We start from the raw sequence: 22,473 nt of genomic DNA, 5'->3' as shown, positions 1-22,473 counted from the left end.
GTCAGCCATGTTTGTTCAATGTGTAAACATGCTGCATTAAATTGAATTATTTTTCATGGAACAGCAGTCAGTAACTATACTGTTAAGCCAATTGTGTGTATGTTTGTGTGTGTGAGATGTGGAAAAGGTAGTTCTTGCTTCATACTCCTGGACTGTCGGTGACGATAAAGCCTTGGAAAGCCTGTTGACAAAAACAACTTCACACTTCACACAGTCAATCACAGGAACCATACAGAATATGATTTTCCAAATTTGTAATTTTCAATCTACATCTTTATAGGGATCGATTGTATCTCATATCTGTGGATTTAAAACATCTCGGAGTGTTTAAAAAAAAAAAAAAAAAAAAAAGATTAATTTAGTTTTGGTTACAACAAAATGCATTATGTCCAACAGGTTACTGTGTAAATGCAAAACAATTATGAAACGAAAACACAAAAATTATGCATTTGAGAGAGAGAGAGAGAGAGAGAGAGAGAGAGAGAGAGAGAGAGAGAGAGAGAGAGAGAGAGAGAGAGAGAGAGAGAGAGAGATAGAGAGAGAGAGAGAGAGAGAGAGAGAGAGAGAGAGAGAGACAGCCGCCGGACATGTGCTTTTGTTTTGAAACGCCGCTGTGACGTCGATCCTTAGGCCCGGTGTCTGATTGGTTCAGACGTGTGATTGACAGACAGTGTGGCGGAGTGGGCGGAGCCGAGCAACGGGCGGCCCCGGTGAGAAGTCTTATTAGTTGCGGAAAGTAGTTCTCCGGTGTCAGAGCGGCGGAAGCGGAGCTACGGGGTGTTTTGTGTATCCGCTCCAGGTGTCAGGCAGTCTGTATGGTCCCCGTGTGAACGTCTCAGAAACAGGGTGTGAGAAAACAAGCAAACAAAAAAGTTTCTCTCGTGGCAACATGTCGAATCTGCGGCCCAGGCTGTGCGTGATGGAGAAAGGACAGGGCGGGTACGGCTTCCACCTGCACGGGGAGAAGGGGAAGTCCGGCCAGTTCATCCGCATGGTGGAGGACGACACCCCCGCCTCCGTCGCCGGGCTGTTCGCCGGGGACCGGATCGTGTTCGTGAACGGGGAGAACGTGGAGGGCGAGAGCCACCAGCAAGTTGTGTCCCGGATACGGGCGACCTCCGGGGCTCTGTCTCTCATCGTGGTGGACGAGGAGACCGGCGAGCTGCTGAGGAGACACAACCTGCAGTGCCGGGAGGAGTTCGTCCGCGAGGGGATCCCCGTGCCCGGGGCCGGGAGCGACAGCGACTCCGACCGCGGGGACACGCACAGCAACGGCACCCCGGCGAGGGCCAGCCCGGGCCCGCGGGAGAACGGGGACACGGCCTCGGAGAAGTCCGGGAGGCTGAGCGTGAGCTCCAGCACCAAGGTACGGCGAGGTCCCGGGTCTCTGACCCTGGGTCAGCGTTTGAAATTGAGTCAGGGTTTGAAATTGAGTCAGGGTCTGACCCTGGGTCAGGTCTTCCATCCAGTGCAGTCTAGACCTTATTGTGAAAATGCGTGAGGTCACACAGGTCACAATGAAAATAAAAAAACAAAACTCTTTCCTGATGGTTGTAAGAGATCACTAGAAAAGCCACAGAAATGTAATCTTCACTAACAAAGTGCCACATTGTGAGGCTTCCTGTTCACCAGCAGCAAATCCGGACTGTCTCGGACATTTATGACTGGTTTATTTCCCTTCTCTTATCACTGGACTGACATCAGTTTTAAAATATGGTTGAATAATTCCTGGAAATTGTCTCAACGTTAGCTAAAGAGTGGATATGATGGAAAAGTTCGTTCACCTTCTAAAAGAGCTATAATGTGACCCTCTGCGTCACTTTTTGGTCATTTATTCTTCGTTTTTTTAATTTATATTTGTGTCTTTCTCGAACAAATTGTGGTAATCCGGGTAATTTTAGGTGTACTCTCACTGGACGTTGTAGTGTTGCATGTTTTGGGTTTTATGTCTGCTTGTGCCTGTTTGGGAGTGTTTTGTATCTTCAGATCTCTGTCGATATACTTTGAGAAGTTCATGCTTTTTGTAGGAGATTTGTTCAAGTATTTTGTACTTCTGGTTGTTTACTGGATATTTGTGCAGATTTCTCTTCCCTTAGTGTGGTTTTGTGTCTTTTTTCACATCGTGGATTAGTTTCTTGCTCCATGATATGTCTAGTGATTTAAGCCATCTTTATAGTTTGTGTAATTTTTTGTACTTGCTCTTTTTGGTGATATTTTGTCATATTTTTGTGGAATTTTGTAGTCATCATATGTTCCTGCAAGCCCTTGAGGGCAGTTTGTGGGTCTATGTGTCATAATCAGGCCGGGTGTGGTCAGTTTGCGCCCTTCATTGTTTTTTTTTTTGACTCTTTTGTGTTGTTAAACTTCGTTTTGGATCATTGTGACCATCTGTAGTAGTTTCTTTCCTGTTTGGTTTGTTTGCCTTTATGTTTGTTGTTCAATTCTGGGATTATCTGGTCATAACAAGACTGTGGTTTTTTGTTTTTTTTTGTGTCTTTTGATATTCTTTCATGTCCTTCTAGTGTCAAGTCAAACTAAATGTGATTGTCTGGCACCTGTAAAACTAAATTAATAAACAGAATGGATTATCTGTCATTGTTTTCATCAAGACCTTATGGTTGTTTGGAATAAAAGTTTAATTACACAGGATTTGTATAAAGACAAAGCTTATTTAAAAGACTTTTCATTTACCTCCTTGTTAGTTTTGAGTCTTTGTGGTATTTTATTTTGTCTTTGAGATGCCGTTTGAGCTCATCTTGCCTCATACATGACACAATTGAATTCTTTATTGCCTTGTCATTTATTTATTTGAGGTCAAATGGTAACCGCAGTCAGTTTTCATCCGTTTTTGACAGATTATTTCTTGTACCGCGTAGCCGTCTGAGCCTGTGAATCTAAGACTCTCTTGAAAAGCTTTCCAGTCAGAATTAAACCACTTCACACTGAACTCGTCTGCCGTGGGAGAAGATTCCTCTGTAAGGTGTCACTTCCAGTGTCCCGAGTCGGCCATTCGACACACATTTCTGTCGCGTCTCCATTGTTTACCGTCGGAAATTCCCTGTCAGGTTTGGCTCGTTCTACCAGAAGATCTGTCACATTGAATAAATGTGAGCTGAGAATAGCAACATCTTTTGTGTCTCTTTTGATTGTAAGAAATATTGATTGAATTGACATTTGGGGGGAGAAAAGTCTTTTCATGATTTGGCGTTGGAGCAAAACAGGTGAAAGTGTCCCTCCCCAGTGAGAAAAGTTCAGTCTCGGTGAAACTGAAAATATGTAAGACATGTCGCCTTCTTCTTTTGGAATGCCACAATCCTGCCTGTCGGAAGGACCAAGCTTTCTGCCGTCGGTTATGAAACAACTTTCTGGGGTTGTTGCTTCCAATGAGTTGGACTGTGTTGGAGGCAGAGCAAAGTCTGGGCCCCTGATTTAAGTCTTATGTAACAGTACTGCGATCTGCCTCATTGTGGAGGCTCTTAGCTCTGTGGAACTGGTCTTTGTTTTGTTTACTTGGTTTATTTTTAGACTTGACCCCTTCCACTTGTTGGTGGAGGCAAAGTACCTCCATACAAAGTGGCCCACGTCTATTCAGTGTCTTTCACACAGTAAGTTAGATAAAAACTGATGCATAATTAAATCTTTAGAGTTCAAGATTGCACAAGAATCCGTCCGTTCAAGATCTCTTTGGTTGATGTTGGAGGAGTGCAGTGGAAGAAAGGGCATATTTTGCTGCAAATTGTACACTACCGAGCCGCAAAATAAACCTTGTGTCACGCTGCAGGATATCTTGATCGGTGAGTGATAACCCAAATACACAAGCGATATATTTTGAGCTAACGGTTTCAGTCTGCCTGAGAATACAACACAGAGAAGCTGAGGCAAACCTGTTCAAAACCGGGCAGCAAATGAAGACTTTTTCACATAAAGTACAGTGAAGACAGTACAGATCCAACATGAGCTGCTTCACACTTCCAGATGTTTTCACATTTGTTTAAGTTAAGGTGTTGTTTCCAAATAGAATTCTTTCCATCACAAGCTTTTGTGTGATTTTTATTGCACGATGTCCAAAAATAAATGTAAATTTTTCGCAGGAATTTTCATGGCCCTCGTGTGAGGCACCAATCTCCTGCAAGACACAGCTTTGCTGTATTGAGGTTTCGTTTTACCTGCCGTTCTTGTGCCACACGTATAAATGCTCTAGGATTATTTGGTTATCGTAAGAATTCTTGTACTTGTTTACCATAAATGTTTGTCAAGTTCAGAGTCTAGCTGAGTTGCGACTCGACCAGCCACTGGTGATGTAAAGAAAGAAACATTCAGCGGTTTTTAAATTGGTGGTGAGTCCATTCACTGGGATGTTGGCTGGTCTTTTTACCTCTAATGAACAGATTTGAACGGGAAGCTTGGGTTTCTGTCCACATGGGGAGCTCACACCGCTTCACTGATACTCTGATTGATGGATGGTCTTCAGTGGGAACCCTGGCTGTGTGGGATGCTACATTCCTGCCTGATAAGAAGCTTGGCAGAGCCTGACTGATGGTGCGTTTCTGGCTACGTTAGCTGCCTCCCAGTGGGATTCGCTTGAGTGGGTGGAACCGACGATGACGCGTGTAACCAACCCCTCATGTGGTTTGACAATAGTTCCTTTCATGTCATTGGTTGGAACTTGGTATTTAAGGCCAGGGCTCAGTCACCAAACATTGTCCCCAAAAAGTCCTCCTGCATATCTGTGCTTTTTCCTCCCGGGAAGAGGCCATCGCAGCGGAGCCAAACCAAGATAGCATATCATGTTGTGGTTCTGGCCTCTGGGGACAAGGAGCTCCACCACACTGAGGGCTGTCTCTTGGTCTCCATAGAGATCCCCGGCAGCAGAAAGAGGCTTTGTCCACAGTGTTTGCCTGTGGAGAAAAGGCCTCTGGGGCAGAGAGGAAAGGAGAGAAGACTCTCACGCCTCACTAAAGGAAGCCACGCTGACCCTGAAATGCATACACTCTCACTTCACACACACCGCCATTAGGGCCGGAGTGATGAGGGACCATGTGGGGGCAAGAGGGGGCTCCTCTGAGGATTAAACTGCAATTTGTTCTGTATTTGTAGATGTGAAAATGTCAAACAAATGTCACATACCACACAACTGCAACGCCTGGGTCTCAGCTCCTGGATAATGCAGATCTCCAGCCACTAAAACCAAGGATACGAAAATGATCTGGCGTTTGTATTTCGAGCGCTCAGGGGAGTAACATTACAAGCTGCAGTACCATGACCGTGGGTCAGGAGACGAACAACTTTTGAAACATTTTTTTCTCGTCTCCTCCCTTGTGTGAGGCAGAGCGGTGCTGCCCTGAACTGTTGTACGGTTGTGATTATACCAAAGTATTATGTTGTCCTGCGGTGAGACGGTGACACCTACATGCAGGTTTGAACTTGTAACTTCCAGTGCACCTACAAATGTCACTTAACTTGTTCCCATCGTCACAATACTTTATAGGTTTGCACATAGAAACCTGGGCAAGAAGTTGTTCGGAGTGGGAAAGTTGGGTTCCAGTGGCATGAACAAAGTTTTTTTTGGCTGTCCTGGTCATGGACAGCCATGATGTCTTCCATATCTTGGTGGGATCTTGCCTCCCGAACATCTGCATGACCCTGTGCGCCTGTTTGGACCTCCCTTTGACACTCCTTGTGAGCAAAGCCAGAGAAACTTTGAGCCTCAGCGTGAAGACCTTGAGGCAGCTCCCTTTCCCCTGACATTTCACAACATCTCTTATCACTGGGCTAAGATTTATTTTCACAATGACAATTAATTTAGCATTTTATTGCTTCAGGAGCATAAATCCATTGCCACGCCGTAACTGCTGTCACGTTTGCACCAATAATGGCTCAGCAGCTGCAAACGAGAAGCATTATTGAAGGTAATCGGTTGTAATTCACGTTATGAATGTGCTTACGTCAGATTTGGACGGTGGACCACATGTGGGCCCGGTATACACATGCTGTGACATTAGCGTATGTGAGCCAGCTAACGCTACCTGACATCGGCACCAATCGGAGCCTTAGCCGTCAGACCAACCGCTTGACCAAAGAACCGTTGCACAGTGGGGTTTACAATTCTTTGTAGACCTAACCTCTTCCATGTGGTTGACTGGTGGGACATTTCTGTTAACAAGCAGTCCAAAGGCTGTCGCTAACGATGTATCTTCGGAGTATGTTTATGGTGGAATGGACATTCTCACGTTTTTATGGCCACACTTTGTGACGGGTTTATGATTCGTCCACGACCCAATGGAAATGGATGTTAATGAACTGTGTTCTTTGAAGTGGTTTCTGCTGTGCACCGTGACAATGTCGCTGCGTATTTGTAAAATGACTAGTTCACGAAGCCCCATTTACATGTTAGGGATTAAATGAGGGTGAAGTTGTTATTTGTGTACTTTTACAGGTTTTGAGGCTACTTGTGGATGCGAGGCTGAAGAAGCTATCTTTACTTTCACTGCTATAAGGTTGCGTTATTACAGAGTGTTGTCGTAGAACAAACCTCACTCGGAGAGTGTTCACGACAGTCTGAAGTCCAAGGCTGAGTCTCATTATGTATCACACACACACACACACACACACACACACACACACACACACACACACACACACACACACACACACACACACACACACACAGTTTAATTGCTGAATGTGTATGTTTGAGACCAGACTCTCGATGGCGTTGCCCCAAGGGGGGGGAGGGGGGATAACTTTCCATCAGATGATTCTTCATGCGGGCTGCTGTCCAAAACAAACTCCATAAAAAAGCCGCTGGCGTCATCTGACTGGGCTCCTCGCTGTTTTCTTAGTGACACAGGCAAAACAAACATGCACTCAGATATCAAGGATCCCAGTGAGCAACAGGCGGGCTTCTCGTCCACCATTTACAATACAAATGAAAGAAACTGTTGCCCTCCATTTCTATTTTAGCCTTTTTTTTTGAGGCCAGTCACCCTGAGCTGTGTCCTTCAGCCACCCTGCAAAGTTCACTTGGGGTTTTGGCATGCCAGTGAGTGCGATCACTTTGAAAGCAAAGAATTAGGAAATTGCCTTTGAAGTCTCTTCCTCTCTCTTGTATATATGGGCCAGTGTCCTCGAGCCGTGGGCACAGCCGGCTCTCAGCTCCAATCACTCAGCAGACGCTAAATTGAGGATTCAGCATGACCGAAGAGATTGAGGAAACACAGACACTATTTGACAGATGCAGCAGGGCCGTTCTTTCTGTTGCCTTTTCCTGCACTGTTCCAGAGTGCCGTGTTCATTTCATCAAACTCCTTTTTATTATGTCTCCCAACTCCTAGATTTAAAGACGTACAACTAGAGATTGCTGCCTTGATAATATTTCTCAATGCGCCGTGGATTCACATTCCACTTGTGAACATATTCGTTCAAATAGAAAGCGCTCTACTACACTTGTATCGCATTGGTTGCTACAGGCCAGAAGCACAGACACAAAACTTTATATTTACTTCAAACGTATGCATCCAAGGTTATATCGTGACCCCAAATTGCATCTCATTTTCCAGACTGCAACAATTTGTTTTTCGTTTTCTTTAGTCGATGAACTGCTCATGCGAATTAAGATGCGACTTGTCAAAGTCAAGGATGTCACGTTGTACAAGTTACAACGTGCTGCTTCAATCCAACAGTAGTAGAGTTTGTAAACACACACACACACACACACACACACCCTTTCAGCATGCCTGCCTGTCTGCAGAGAAGCTGTTAGTTATCTGGGTGGAAACGGTGAGAAAGCCACTTCCTGTCCCCGGAATGAGTTGCTTCAGCCAAAGCTCCATTGTTTGCTCTTGTCTCAGCCGGTTAATGATAACCGTGGTATCGCACACACTGTGGCAGTCTGTGTGTGAGCTCACGGCCTCACAGGTAATTGACTCAAAGCTAGCAGTTAGCACATCGTGCACCAAGTCTATGATGTTGTTTTAGCAGTTAAGTACATGTAATGGATTGGAACACTCAGTCACACAAAGTGTGATATCCTTTATTTCAATAGGAAGACGTAATGAGTCATTCATTATCATTGTGCAACAGATCCTATGAAGTTTATAAAACACTAACAATAGATGATTATAGAGTCAGTGCAGCCAGAATATATTTGTTTTTTCGGCATTTGTATCAAGTATTTTATTGCAGTTGTAGTGTTAAATTGTCTGTTATTAAAAGCGTTCGTATTCATCGAGTAATCAACAAATAAATTGGTCAGTGATGAAACGTGGATTAATTCCTTTAAAATGCTTTAGATGACAAAGTAATTGACGCAAAATCCAACAAAACTCGCCAGCAAACTGTTTTTCGGGTTTTCTTTGTGCTGCACCAAGGAAAACTACAAATCACCTGCATTTTCTTTCTTAAGATTATGTTTAAAAGATTTGCAGTCACTTTAAATTGTGTTGACAACGGATCACATTTCAGTATTCAACTTCGGTATTGCCACATCATTCCATACTTTGTGTCCACAGAAAAGATATCAGAAACATTACACAAAGATTGGAATAGAACAAGCGTGTGTATTTTTTGGCTGATGCAAATTCATTAGAAACACCAAAAAAAAAAAAAACTGAAAGAGTCCTCCAAGTTGTTGACAGTGTGACTCAAGATTGAAGAAATTGGCTTTCGTCTGTCCGAGCGATCAGTACGAGTTTTGACGGCCAGCCCTCTCTTTCATTGTCGAGTTGCACAACTTTCTATGAACCCTCAGGACCCCACTTCGACTTCACTTCAAGAGGTTTCTTTTAAAAGACTTTGTGGTTTTCAAGGACCGAACCAGTTTGACAGATTGCAAAGGGACACTTCACTTTGAGCTTTTATCTCGGGCCGTCATAAAGGCCTCGCATCACGTACTCCCTCAGGATCAAGGTCCTCGGAGCGAGCTGTTCCTCGCCGTTATGGGAGAGCCAAGTGCGAGCGCAGGATCTGATGTTTAACCACAGCGAGCTATAAAGCCATTAACCTTTGGTATCCGACGGCTTTATTGAATGTTTACAAGTCCACTGCTCCGTGTACCAACGCACCAGTGCTAAAGCTAATCCTGCTAATTCTGTTTGAAATCACTTTAATTTCCATTGATTCCTATTTCTAATGAAGTCTTTCACTGAACAGAGGACATAACATGATATAGATCTCACTTTCCAATATCGACGAAATATGCAATAAATATAGGCACTTGATTAGATAATTGTCTTTGTGCTTTGAGATTTATTCTTCTGTATAACAGTGTTCTTTCTCTTGTCACATACTTACTTCAGCTGTGTTTTTGTGGTCATTTCACTTTAGGTTTTGTGCTTCTCACTTCTGCCCTGTAGCCACCACTTGTGAAATAGTGACCTCCACCAAGGAGGTTATAAAATAATTTGTGTTTTTTGTCTGTATGTTAACAAGATCTCATAAACTAATGGGTGGATCACAGGTACAGTTTTTATCAAAGGAAGAGCCCATTAAATTTTGTTACCCGAATCAAAATAATCGTCACAATAGAACATTTTAATTTTGCAATATATTGACTTATCTTGTGTTATTTAAAATTATGAAATAACGTCACATGATCACCAAACTAAATAAATGGATAAACGCAGTTGATCGAGATGTGGAATATGTGTAATTTCCTTGTGTCCATCTGTTCCCTTGGCTCAGGTCAGAAATCTCCGACTGCTGTTGTTCAAACTGCCATTGGTTTGATCAAATGATACATTTTGGGGGATTTAATCCCAATTTATTGCCATTTCTTTCGAGCATTCTGTCATTTTGAGCTTGCGTGAATGCACATTGCATCAAAATGCATTTCAGTTCTATTCCTTCAATCTCTTGTTATATGTATCTTACGCATATATTAAGATATTGACAAATCTGCGACATATTATGCGGCCAGCGGATATTACTTACACGTGAAAGTCTGTCGTTGAATTCTTCGTGGAAATATTACAGATGGACGTGACAACATTACGTCAATTTCTTCACTCGTAACTCGAATAAAGTCACAACGAGGCGGCAGTATTGCATAACAGTGATTGGATTGTTTTATAGACGTGAAGAGGAGGAAAGCCTGAGCAAAGAGAGAAATTTGTTGGCGCTGCAGTTTTATTAGGAGTGGTTGAAGTCGTATAGAGTACAAAGAACTGCAAGCGCTGCCGTGCATGAGGGGCAACCTAATTCATATGTCGCTGTATAAGCGATGGAGAAGCCCATTGACATCCTCTTTTAACTGTAAACATAGAAACAGTTTTTGATTGGATTGTAAATATTCCCTGGGACACCACCTTGAAATAGACATCAAAGTCATCAAAGAGGATCCAAAACATCAGAAATGCTTAGATTTGCAAAATGGAAATAGATGACCTAAAAAACATAACAACATATCTACATTTTCTGAATCTCTTCAGTGACCACAGGACTCAGTTCAGCTGGAAATGCACACCGTTCCCTTCATGCTTCCTGCTACAGAGGAAATGCAGTAAATTAATGGCTGCTGACAAAGTGTCAGTTTCAGTTGCAGTGTCTCAATAGAGTCCTGTTTTTCACGTCCCGACGGCCGAGTCAGCAGGTGAAAGGAGTAAAACTCAAAGCTTGCGTGACCTTTGACTTGCAGAGGAAGATGAGTCCTTCCCTAAGCGGGTCAGATTAACGGGACACTGGAGAGTCCTCCTTCCGGTCTGAAGTCGATCGTAGCTCCGGGGCTAACTCCGTTCACCTGACTCAGCTGTTGGGAAGCAAAACAAAGTGCTGAGCCCAGGAACAAAAATATTTACTGTCACCTTCGTCGTACTGCATAGGAACAGGCGCGTTCGTTAAAAACTTTAGAATAGACCTGAACATTAACATCATTAACTATTAAGATAAAACTTCATATCATCTGAAAAGCCTTTATAAAATAAAAAAATTATTGGTTTTGTGTGTTTTCTTCGTCATTCATCAAAACAAACGCTATAATTTTCCAGTTGTGTTCAGTCACCGATCAAAAAAAAAAAATGTTTATACTATAACTGATTCCATAGAGCAAAGGAGCCATGCCTTCCCTCAGAAAGCCCCTGATGTGAAAGTAAGCGCAGGAAACGCAGCTCCGGTTGCCATGGCGACAGATTGCATTGCCAAGCAGATTCAGCTCTGGACTTTACCCACCGCTGTTTTTGTCATGCAGCGCTTGCAGTCACTGTGTGTGTGTGTGTGTGTGTGTGTGTGTGTGTGTGTGTGTGTGTGTGTGTGTGTGTGTGTGTGTGTGTGTGTGTGTGTGTGTGTGTGTGTGTGTGTGTGTGTGTGTGTGTGTGTGTGTGTGTGTGTGTGTGTGTGTGTGTGTGTGTGTGTGTGTGTGTGTGTGTGTGTGTGTGTGTGTGTGGGGCTCTTCTGATGCTGTGGTTTCCTGTGCATGCAAATAAACCCTGGAGATCAGAAAGTAGGCCTCACATGCACACAATTGGATTGTTCACAAGTGTCTCTATTGACTCGTACTGTTTGTGGCTTTCAAACGCCACCAAAGGAAGTCGTGCATGTAGAAGTTGAGTCTGATGAACACACAGAAAACTGCCACACATCAAGCCCTGGACCTGAACTGAAGGAGACTTTTAGCCTGGCATTCTGCCCGAGCTTCTCCTCGCCTCCTTTTCATTATCCGTCCACCCCCCCCACCCCCCCCGCTGGGTGCTGTCACCACGCCCGGACCTCAGGGCCCAGTGTGAAGCAAACATGAATGATCTTCTGCAGAGAAAGCGAGAGAGAGAGAGAGAGAGAGAGCGATGCCACCTCTGAAATTCTCCCCGTCCTGAGAGAACCAGGGGAATAAAGGTCTGACGGAGGACCGAAGTTGGTTCTGTGTTGGCTGATTCTCCGTTTGCCCCACGGCGCATTAAAAGGATTAACTGGTACTCGCTCACCTTATGTGACTGGCTCACAGCCGCCAGCAGCAACAAAATTGGAGATTACGTGGCAAAAAAAACAAAAGCACAATCGACATAGAAATCATAAAGATGTGAAAACCTGCTAGTTTGTCTTGACATGTGTTTTCATTTCCATCAAAACTTAGTTCTGCACCTTTATATCCAGAAAAATCGTGAACATCTCTGACCATATCAAGAGGCTTGAATGTTATACGGGCAACCACACTAACCATATTCTCCTATAGTAAAATATTATTATTTAGTTTAATCTCTATAATACCAAGAAACAGAACTCGAAGAGGTGAGAAACATTTTCAGTCCTAAAGTACTGCAGCTCTTCTTCTCATATGATTTGATTATTTCATATATTTTTGGAGCTTGGTCTGTCCTTCAACCAATCACAGGCCCCGATTGCCTCTTGTCCTGTTATTATTATGATGGTGCTGTCCAGTCGCAGGTATCCAGTCACTGCCGTTGTGCATAAGAGAGGAGTAGTAATGCTTGAGGACAGGAACCAAGATTGGCATTTACACACTAAAACCTTTGCACACAAGTGTTATGCAACCTTCACACACGAGGAGCATCATCTGGCATGTGCACATTCTGAGTGTCTTTGTTTTTATTGCAGCCAAAGGTCAACTCTGAAACCAGATAGTTAATTTCAAGGTCCAAAAAAGAGGGGAATAATAACCATGCAGATTAGCAAACCTTTAGACGGACGAGCAGTATTCACCCAGCCCATGACTGATCAGATTAAATTAAATACCATATCAACACTTGTGTTGAATTGATTGGGTTTCTAGAGAAACACAACAAGCTCCATTAGTCCAGTTGTCAAGTCAACACTGGTGGGCTTCTGGGTAAATCTGGATGAGAGAATCCTTCATTTTGATTTTGTGTAGATTTTTAATGCATTTTTTGGTGTATTTTACTTGATTGTGCTTAAAATACTACAGACTACTCAGCATTAATACACAGATGAATCTGAGAGCTTCGGAGGAAAAAAAAACTCCTTAAACTCTATGTCAAAGTTGCGCGATTTTTAGAAGAGCGTGGTTGAGCATAAGAATGTGGGTTTTTTGGGTTGTTTTTCTTTCTCCAGCATATTAAATATACACACACTGGAGTAAAACATTGGGTAACTCTAAGCATTTTTACCATCTGAACTCTTTATTCTTGGTGTCAGTGATTTATAAGTACAGTGAACTTAGAGACATGCTCCAAATAAACTGTCTCGGGTGGTTTGATCTTTGGAAGGCTCGATCAGAAGATCATAAAGGGATCAGCAATAATCGTCTGGCAGAGTGTGGAGGCGTGTCAAGAAAGTCTTCCCCCGGCAGCAGGTGAAGCACTGATGGACCCGAGCTCTCATAGCGTTTAAACATATGAACCGCAGCCTCAGTTTCCTGTTGGCTGACGGCAGAGAGGCCTTCTGCACACCTTGGTTGGAAGTGGGAGGAAACACTGGTTCTTTGAGTTCTTCTCGTCGTTCCATCATGTCCAACCAGCCTCTCCACTCTCCTGTGTTGGCCGCATGGAAATCCCAGTAGACCCAACAGTTTGTTAAATCGTGACGATGGGATACCTTTTACTATTCATGCTGTATATGTTCTTCTCCAAAAAACCCGTTGCCATGTCGGGCACTTTCCAGCTTCCTTAGCTGATGCATCGGCTGTTTTGCCCTCATTATCAGCTCTGGGCTTTGTCACAAAACACAGGAGCATCACCTCGCGGGCCTTCTCAGGTTCACCGGGTGACTCACGCAGGGCGTTCCAGAAATCGTCACCCCGCTGTCTTAAGTGTGGACATGTGGACGAGGGAGCGGCTGACTCAGTGCTGAGTCTGCACCGCTCATTGGACCCTGAATCACTGACAGGTGGCCACTGATAGCCGAGGATGTTGGGCAGATAGCAGCAGGTTTATCAAGTGTTGGATGAGCTACCGAAGGGCGCGGAGCTGTTTTTATTCCCTTATCAATGTCCTCAGGTGTTCTCGCAGCACATTGTCATCAAGAGGTTAAAGATCCTGTTCTCTCACATGGATAATGAAGCCGGTCTGTGCCAAGAAATGGGAATAAACTGTTACGAAACTCCAACTGATTTAAACTTTAACCAGCAGAAGTGTTTACCTACACGGTTTTTACCATCGATTTCTAAATGAAAGCTTCTAAAGCTCCTCAGCGCTTTCACTGATTATGTAGTATTTATATTGATATAAGAAGGATTAATGACTCACTACACTACCTTGTGGCACAAACTGGTACAACAACACAAATCGACCTGTAAATGGCTGGTTTGTTTTTCAACTTAAGATGACTTCCAGTTACACTGATGTGTTGTTGTTTTCTTTCTTTCTTTCTTTTTGTATTGACAGTTTGGTCACATTATGGGTACAATTAAAGTAACATTTTACAACATTATAATTCCTAAACGTTCAACCATTTAAATGAAACGTCTCGGGCTAGCACCATTAGGGAGGGGTACTGAATTCGTTGGTACTTTCCGAGTACCGATTCACGTAAAATAAAACGGTACCATGTTTCGGTACCTAAACGCATCCTCGTGACTGTAAGGAGTGGAAGAGGAGGCGATTTTCCGAGCCGGACTTGAATGCAGCATTGCAAAAGCGCGATGGCTGCAGCAGTGAATGGAGCCTGGTTAAGCAATGGATTTTTCTTGAGGCTGAAGAAGGCACAGTTGTCCACAGCCTCAGATCTACCGTCACAAAGTTTCCAGAGGAGAAAGGACAGGAGTCGGGACTTGCCGGAGCTGGGTTTGAGTTTGTTGCATTATTAAGAAAAAACACTGCGTGGTTGTAGGGGTTTTGTTTGGTTTTTTGGGGGGGGGGGGTTTAATTAGAATTTCGGAAGTATTTTGAAAATTACAACAGTTAAACCACAGTCTCAACAATAAATAGGAGATATTCCTGCCCAGCCACCTGCAGCAGTTAAAACAAGTGATCAGGGAAGGTGATTAGAGTTAAATGTTCAGACTTCACCTTCACCTGCACTCTGGATTAAACACTGAAGCAGGATTATCACCGGCCACAAGCACTGCGTTTAGTCTCAATCCAACACATCCTGTAGACGGGACGTCGGTGTGGAAGCCGCCTGGAAAACTCTGCTGCAATTCAAGGCGTCCTAAAGACACTGAAAAATAAGAGATCTGACTCATTCCAAACTTTCTTCTTCTTGAAAACCTTGATCTGATTGCTTCAATGTTGAGTACGACATGTTCTTCCACCTGTGTGGAGATGAAACAATCTGAAACCTTGTGCCCGTTACCGATACAAACGTTTACTTTTCTCTTCCTCTGAATAACCCGACTGGTCTGTTTGTTTCCAACTTGGTAACAAAGTAACAAAAAGAGGCTCTTGAAGTGAAACTCAAGAAAAAAACTTTCAGTTCCTCGTTGGCGAGGTGTGCTAATGCTACTAATGCTACTGCTAATGCTAACACTGCTGCTACTCTTGATTTACTGTTCCTATTTTCTTCAACAATAATGCTAATGTAGCCATTACAGGCAGTGTTGCTACAATCAATGTTGTTGTTGTTACTTTTATACGATTGATACTAATGCTGCTACTATTAATGCTCGTGATGACACTTTTATTGTTACTTTTTCTGCAATTAATGTCAATGTTTCTACTAATGTCGCTACTATTAATGCTATTGTTGCCTAATAGCTCTACTCTTGGTACATCTAGTGCTAATGCCACCCACTTCTGCTTCTCTCAATTGACTGTTGCTTGTGCTACTGGTCTGTTTCTTCTGTTAATGTTGATTTTTCTTCTACTAATTCTGCTGTTGCTACTCTTAATGCTGCTGTTGGCTTATAATGCTGCTGCTCTTACAATGGAATATAGTACCTTTTTTTTGTGTTGTTTTGAAGACATGCTGATTTTGTGTGTGTCCTTGTGTGTGTGTGTGTGTGCGTGCAGGAGGACGGTCTGCGGCCTCGCCTCTGCGTCCTGAGAAAAGGCTCCACAGGTTACGGCTTCAACCTGCACAGTGAGAAGTCCCGGCCGGGTCAGTTCATCCGGGCCGTGGACGACGACACCCCCGCGCAGAGAGCCGGGCTCCGAGCCCAGGACAAGATCATCCAGGTACACACACACACACACACACACACACACACACACACACACACACACACACACACACACACACACACCCCCCCTGTGTATTGTTGTGCTGCTGCATCAGCTGTAATCCTCTTACACGAGTGGGCCAGCTGAGTTCCTGAGTCGCAGCAGTATGTGGAGTGTGCGTAGCGCACGTGCACGTTGCACGTGCACGCTCCTCCCCTTCTCTGGCCAGGCCGAAGCCTTCGGGTCAGATTTAATCCACTTAGCGCGTCTGTGGTGCCGAGGAGGAGGAGGAGGAAGAGCGCGGTGCGAGCAGGGAGCCGTCTGGTACCGCTCAGGTTCCTGGACATCCTCCCACAGGAATTCCTCACACCCTTATCTCCCTCGGCTCCTTCGCCTCCAGCCCGGAGTGGTCCTGAACAAACAGCACCGCCCGGCGCTCGTACCGTCACTGAGATGCTCTCAGAGGCAAACGATTCAGCAGGACACAGGTCCTCATTCATAATGCTAATACCGGAAATAAAATAAAAAAAATACTATAATGTAAAAATAGTATTCACTTTTTTAGTTATTTTAATTTTAATAATTTGATTGTTATTTTATATATTGTGCATGTATCAAAATTCAAAAATTGAAGCTATTTGAATAATTGAACATGTAACAACATTTTAAACATGAAAAGAATATGAAATATATAATTTACCAAATGCATAATTGAAAAAGGTATTTCAATTAAAAACTACTACAATATTCTATTAAAAAAATTTAAATAAAAATATTGAAATGTTAAATGATTAGATTTACAACAATACATGAGAAAAACAGTCAAAAAAACAAACAAAACAATTAATGGCCAGAGTGTTGCTAAGGCAAGGTTTTTTATAGTTTATTTCTAACCATTCAAACTCAAGGCAATTCAGAGTGCTTTACAAAGAAATGAAAGAAATACAGAATAAAAGAAATACATTCAAGCTTTAGAAGAAATGAAAGGAATGCATTAAAACAAATAATGAAGATAAGTATCATAGATAAGATAAGAGATTTAATGTTATGCTGAGGAATTTGATTAAACATTAAAATCTTAAAAATCGTTATCTTCACTGAAGTTTCAATAAAACACTAAAGTCTTACAGCCCATGAGGGTAATGCCTCCATTAGTACAGCCACAAAGTGATCGAGAACGTCCACTTTTCAATGTCTTCACCGCTCTGAACGTGAACCCTTTCGTACGGGGACGACGCGAGTCACCGTCTGCGTTTGTCCTCAGGTGAACGGCACGTCTGTGATCGGCATGCAGCACTCCGAGGTCGTGGCGATCATCAAGGCCGGAGGAGACGAGACCAAGCTGCTGGTGGTCGACACCGAAGCCGAGGAGTTCTTCAGCAGGTGCAACGTCGTGCCCGGCGAGCAGCACGTCAGAGGTACGACACACACACACACACACACTGCTGCGTCCTTACATTTGGTTTAAAGTCGGAGTGTGTTGAGCGTGTTGTGTGCTTCTCCTCCCTGCAGGACCGCTGCCTGAACCTGCATCGGCGGAGGAGGTGAGCACCACTGGCCACGTTAATAAAAACTCACATTGTTTTAAGGTTGTGTGACCTCTCGTCACGTAGATCGAGATTTTTGAATGTGAAGACAGTGGAAGAAACCTGGCGGGATGTTTGTGAATTAAAAAAATCGATGATAGCTTGTCATGTAAGACCACTTTGTGCCACTAGATGGCGCACTGAGTCAGTCTGGACTCCGCTCTCTTCAAACTGGCCACAAAATATTAGTGTTAGTCTTTTTTTTTTTAGGCACCATGACGTCACAATTCAACTGTAACGTTATTATATGTTCATCAGCGTGCTCTTAAAGAAAAACTGAGGAGGAGATGTTTATAGAGGAGCAGCTGTAACATTTCCGTTTGCTCGTCCAGACGTTTTAAGAAACCGCTGAAACGATCCTGTGATGATCAGAAACAGTTTATCAGGAGTAGGAGGAGCCTCCTTGTCTTCCTCATCCTCCTCTTCCTGCTTCTCCCCCTGCTCTTCCTCTTCCCCACCTCTTCTCTCTCCTCCTCCTCCTCCTCCTTCTGCCCCTCTGGTGACATTGTGGCTGACCGATCACCATGGAAACCCCCCCCCCCCCCCCCCCCCCCACCCTGGAGGATCATGGGATTGCGCTGGCTTTAAAGTTTAGGATTATGCTAATGAGGCGGCTAACGAGCAACGTTCACACACATGCGGGCAGATTCTCCACAACAATCACTCATTCACTCGTTATTACATAACTCTGCACTCGGCCCTAATTCCTGGACCGGCGACAAACTAACGAAGGATAATCCACAAAGTGCAGCGTCTCACACACAGAGGTACAAATAAAACATAACTATTAAAACACAAACCCAGTCATGAGGATTTCCGAGAGACTTTCAGTGTAAAAGACACAACTGACCATGATAATCACAAACTTAGAGACTCTGCAACAACATTAATTAAAGCTAACATAATGGAGATAAATGTGCCACTGAAAATTCAAATTGGTTTAAAGTAAACATGTCAAACATGATGCATCTTATTAAATAACATTAAATAACATGGTTATAATAGTGAACATGGTTATTATAGTGAGAAAAACAGATCTAACGCAGTTCAACCACAGCTTTGACCTAAAAATGTAGGACATTTGTCATTTCTGGAAACCTTAGAGAATCTTTCTGTAAATGTCCACTGTGGTTTTTAAAAAAAAACCAAAATGTGGTGATAAGTTTAATCGGTGTTTGTGATCAGAGGGGCTCGAACGCGTGCGTGACAGATGTGCGGCTGCTGAGGTTTTGCAGCCGTGAGCAGCGAAGACAGGCTGAAAGAGAGGAGGTCCAAAATCACGTCCACACCTCAGTTCTGCTGCCCCCTACTGGAAGAACCACGCAAACACACTCCTTTGAGTGACGAAGGGCGAAGAAAATCAATGAAAAATCACAGGAAATCGAAATCTGAATCAAAGAAGGATTAGCAAGACATGTACACATTTTTTTTAAACCATGACAATGTAATAATATGCAACAGATGAACAACCATAATGAATTAATTACGACTGTTTAAAAAAAAAAAAACTGCACCACAAATCTGTTATTTCCATTAAAATCCATTTTATTTATTATCCGTTTTTACATTACAAGAATTTTAATATTCCAACTTCAGTAGTGTAAAATAACCAGCTGACTAACTTCCATTAAGTTATTTCATTACATTTAAAAAAAAAAAAAGAAGAGAGAAAATCTCGTATTTTTACACTATGGGTTGCTATGGCAACATATTTCGAAACAGATGGAACTGTATTGAAGTGTTTTGAAGAGACGTGTGTGTGTGTGTGTGTGTGTGTGTGTGTGTGTGTGTGTGTGTGTGTGTGTGTGTGTGTGTGTGTGTGTGTGTGTGTGTGTGTGTGTGTCACAGGAACATGTGAAGGAGGCGACGCCCAAACTGAGCCCCTCGGCCTCCAGCGCCTCCTCCAGCAGCTCCCTGCCTCCACAGGTAACTGTCGCCCCTCAGTCAGCGGAGTGCCCCCCCTCCCGAGGTGACATGAACTGACCTGTGTGTGTGTGTGTGTGTGTGTGTGTGTGTGTGTGTTACAGAGTGAGAGGGAGAGGGAGAGGGAGAGGGAGCCCGAGGTGAGCGACAGCCTGGGTCTGGGTCTGTCTCTGGCTGAAGCGAGGGAACGAGCCCAGAAGAAACGAGAGGCCAAGAAAGCCCCGAAGATGGACTGGAGCAAGAGGAACGAGCTGTTCAGCAACTTATAAAGACCTGTGACATCCCCCCCCCACCCTCTAATCCCCCACCCACCTACTCTACCCCCGCTCAGTGCTGCTCCCAATGGAGGATCCGCAGATCATCAGCCTATGAAGGACACTCTTAAAACTTCTTCAGTATTATTCCCACGCGCTGATTTTTATGGTTGTAATTTTGGGTTCCTGCATCACACTGGAATGAATGTTAATATATGATGAAGAATGTACAGTTTCTAATGTGAGAGGAAGAAATCCAAGCTTTGATTGGTTTAGTTTGTTTTTAACAATGAGAAACGAGGCAGCTGAACTCCACAGCACGTCTTAACAAGCCACCCTCCCCCTCCCCCTCCCCACCCGACCCGACTCCTGATTCCTAGAAATAAAGAGTTATTTTTTCAATGTGTACATACCTGAAGGAGATGATTTGCCAGCTGATTTTTTTACTGACTGATCGTGTAGCGTGTGTTGATTGTGACTGAGGCGGTCCCGCTGAGGCCCTTCGCAACTTGATAAAAGTAGTGTTTGGATCACATGGAGCCCCCTGTGGTTTGTCTTTAGGAACAGGAAGCAACATGCACACACACACACACAATGCATACACACACGTACGCGTGTACATGATATGAAGCACAATTTCTATACACCCATTATTTGTCTGTCCACATGTTTGTATTTCTGTCCATATTACAAAGGCCTGAAAATTACTTATTTAAATTACTAAAACTAAGTTTGATTTTATCGCTTCAGTCTCTGAGGACTTTTTTTTTTTTAAAGATGTGAATTAATTTTACAATTAGTTTTGTTGTTTTCAGCCAACAGAATGGTTTGTGATCGGGAAAATCAGGCTTTATAAGCAATATAAGCGTTTTTGTCATTACTTATGTTTTTTGTGTTAAGTGTAGGATAAATATGGGTCTTTATAAGCAACTGAGTGAGTTAATTTTTCTATTTTCTACAGTGAATGTTCATGAGCACAAGTTTTCGTAAGCGAAAAGTCAGGTCCCACCGAGATTTGAACTCGGATCGCTGGATTCAGAGTCCAGAGTGCTAACCATTACACCATGGAACCGCTGATGAAGCCGAACTGTGGTGCATTCAGGGACATCAAGGAATTAACAAAACTTCAACTATGAACGTCGCATCCTTTTTGAATACTTTGTAATTACACGTCTCTCAAATAGCAGAGTGGCGCAGCGGAAGCGTGCTGGGCCCATAACCCAGAGGTCGATGGATCGAAACCATCCTCTGCTATGGAAGCAAGATTTTAAACATTCAACACATTATTCTGACTAATGCTTATGACGAGGCGCATCACAGCAATGCTCACTGACACTGGTATGGGCCCCTTTTCAAACATAAGATGGAGTAAGTAGGTCATTTTTCCTTTTTTTTAATTTGGAAGTTAGCATTGGATAAAGATATGCATATGTAGTCAGTGATGCGTTCATGGACATGTAGTTAATGTGAATAATACTTCCACTCACCTGACAAACTGTTTTTTTTTATAACAATAAGGAAAATGTGGAATCGTTGTTTTAGAGGACGTTTTTGTCATTACTTATGTTTTTTGTGTTAAGTGTAGGATAAATATGGGTCTTAAGCTGTGCCTTTTGGTGTGTGAAAAGCCAGGTTCCACCGAGATTTGAACTCGGATCGCTGGATTCAGAGTCCAGAGTGCTAACCATTACACCATGGAACCGCTGATGAAGTCAAACCGTGGTGCATTCACGGACATCAAGGAATAAACAGTGCTTCAACTATAAACGTCCCTTCCTTTTGAAACAATTTGTAATTGTACGTCTGTCGTGTAGCAGAGTGGCGCAGCGGAAGCGTGCTGGGCCCATAACCCAGAGGTCGATGGATCGAAACCATCCTCTGCTATGGAAGCAAGATTTTAAACATTCAACACATTATTCTGACTAATGCTTATGACGAGGCGCATCACAGCAATGCTCACTGACACTGGTATGGGCCCCTTTTCAAACATAAGATGGAGTAAGTAGGTCATTTTTCCTTTTTTTTAATTTGGAAGTTAGCATTGGATAAAGATATGCATATGTAATCAGTGATGCGTTCATGGACATGTAGTTAATGTGAATAATACTTCCACTCACCTGACAAACTGTTTTTTTTTATAACAATAAGGAAAATGTGGAATCGTTGTTTTAGAGGAGGTTTTTACAGAGGTTTTTGTCATTACTTATGTTTTTTGTGTTAAGTGTAGGATAAATATGGGTCTTAAGCTGTGCCTTTTGGTGTGTGAAAAGCCAGGTTCCACCGAGATTTGAACTCGGATCGCTGGATTCAGAGTCCAGAGTGCTAACCATTACACCATGGAACCGCTGATGAACTCAAACCGTGGTGCATTCACGGACATCAAGGAATAAACAGTGCTTCAACTATAAACGTCCCTTCCTTTGAAACAATTTGTAATTGTACGTCTGTCGTGTAGCAGAGTGGCGCAGCGGAAGCGTGCTGGGCCCATAACCCAGAGGTCGATGGATCGAAACCATCCTCTGCTATGGAAGCTTTTTGATGTCAAACATTCAACACATTATTCTGAGGTTCATCACAGCAATGCTTGCTTACAGTGTTCTGGGCCATTTTCCAACATAGGAAGTAGTAAGTCACCACTTCTGCTTATTCTGGCAGCTTTTTTGGTTGCAGTATTTGGACACTTGGTGGCGATAATTAGACACAGGT

General features: G+C 43.3%; 1 protein-coding gene across 1 annotated transcript; it reads left to right on the top strand.

Annotated features, from left to right (window-relative positions):
- Window positions 1-757: 757 nt before the first annotated feature.
- Window positions 758-20,498, top strand: LOC308145344 (Na(+)/H(+) exchange regulatory cofactor NHE-RF1-like). The gene is made up of 6 exons (XM_080516737.1): window positions 758-1,366; window positions 15,855-16,019; window positions 17,269-17,422; window positions 17,517-17,548; window positions 19,439-19,516; window positions 19,618-20,498. Exons 1-6 carry the CDS (start codon window positions 890-892, stop codon window positions 19,780-19,782), a joined length of 1,071 nt encoding a protein of 356 aa, XP_080372863.1. The 5' UTR covers window positions 758-889; the 3' UTR covers window positions 19,783-20,498.
- Window positions 20,499-22,473: the final 1,975 nt, after the last annotated feature.

This window comes from Blennius ocellaris, assembly GCF_963422515.1.
Source record: "Blennius ocellaris genome assembly, chromosome: 21".
Taxonomy (NCBI): domain Eukaryota; kingdom Metazoa; phylum Chordata; class Actinopteri; order Blenniiformes; family Blenniidae; genus Blennius; species Blennius ocellaris.
This window is presented reverse-complemented; position numbering and strand designations above follow the sequence as displayed.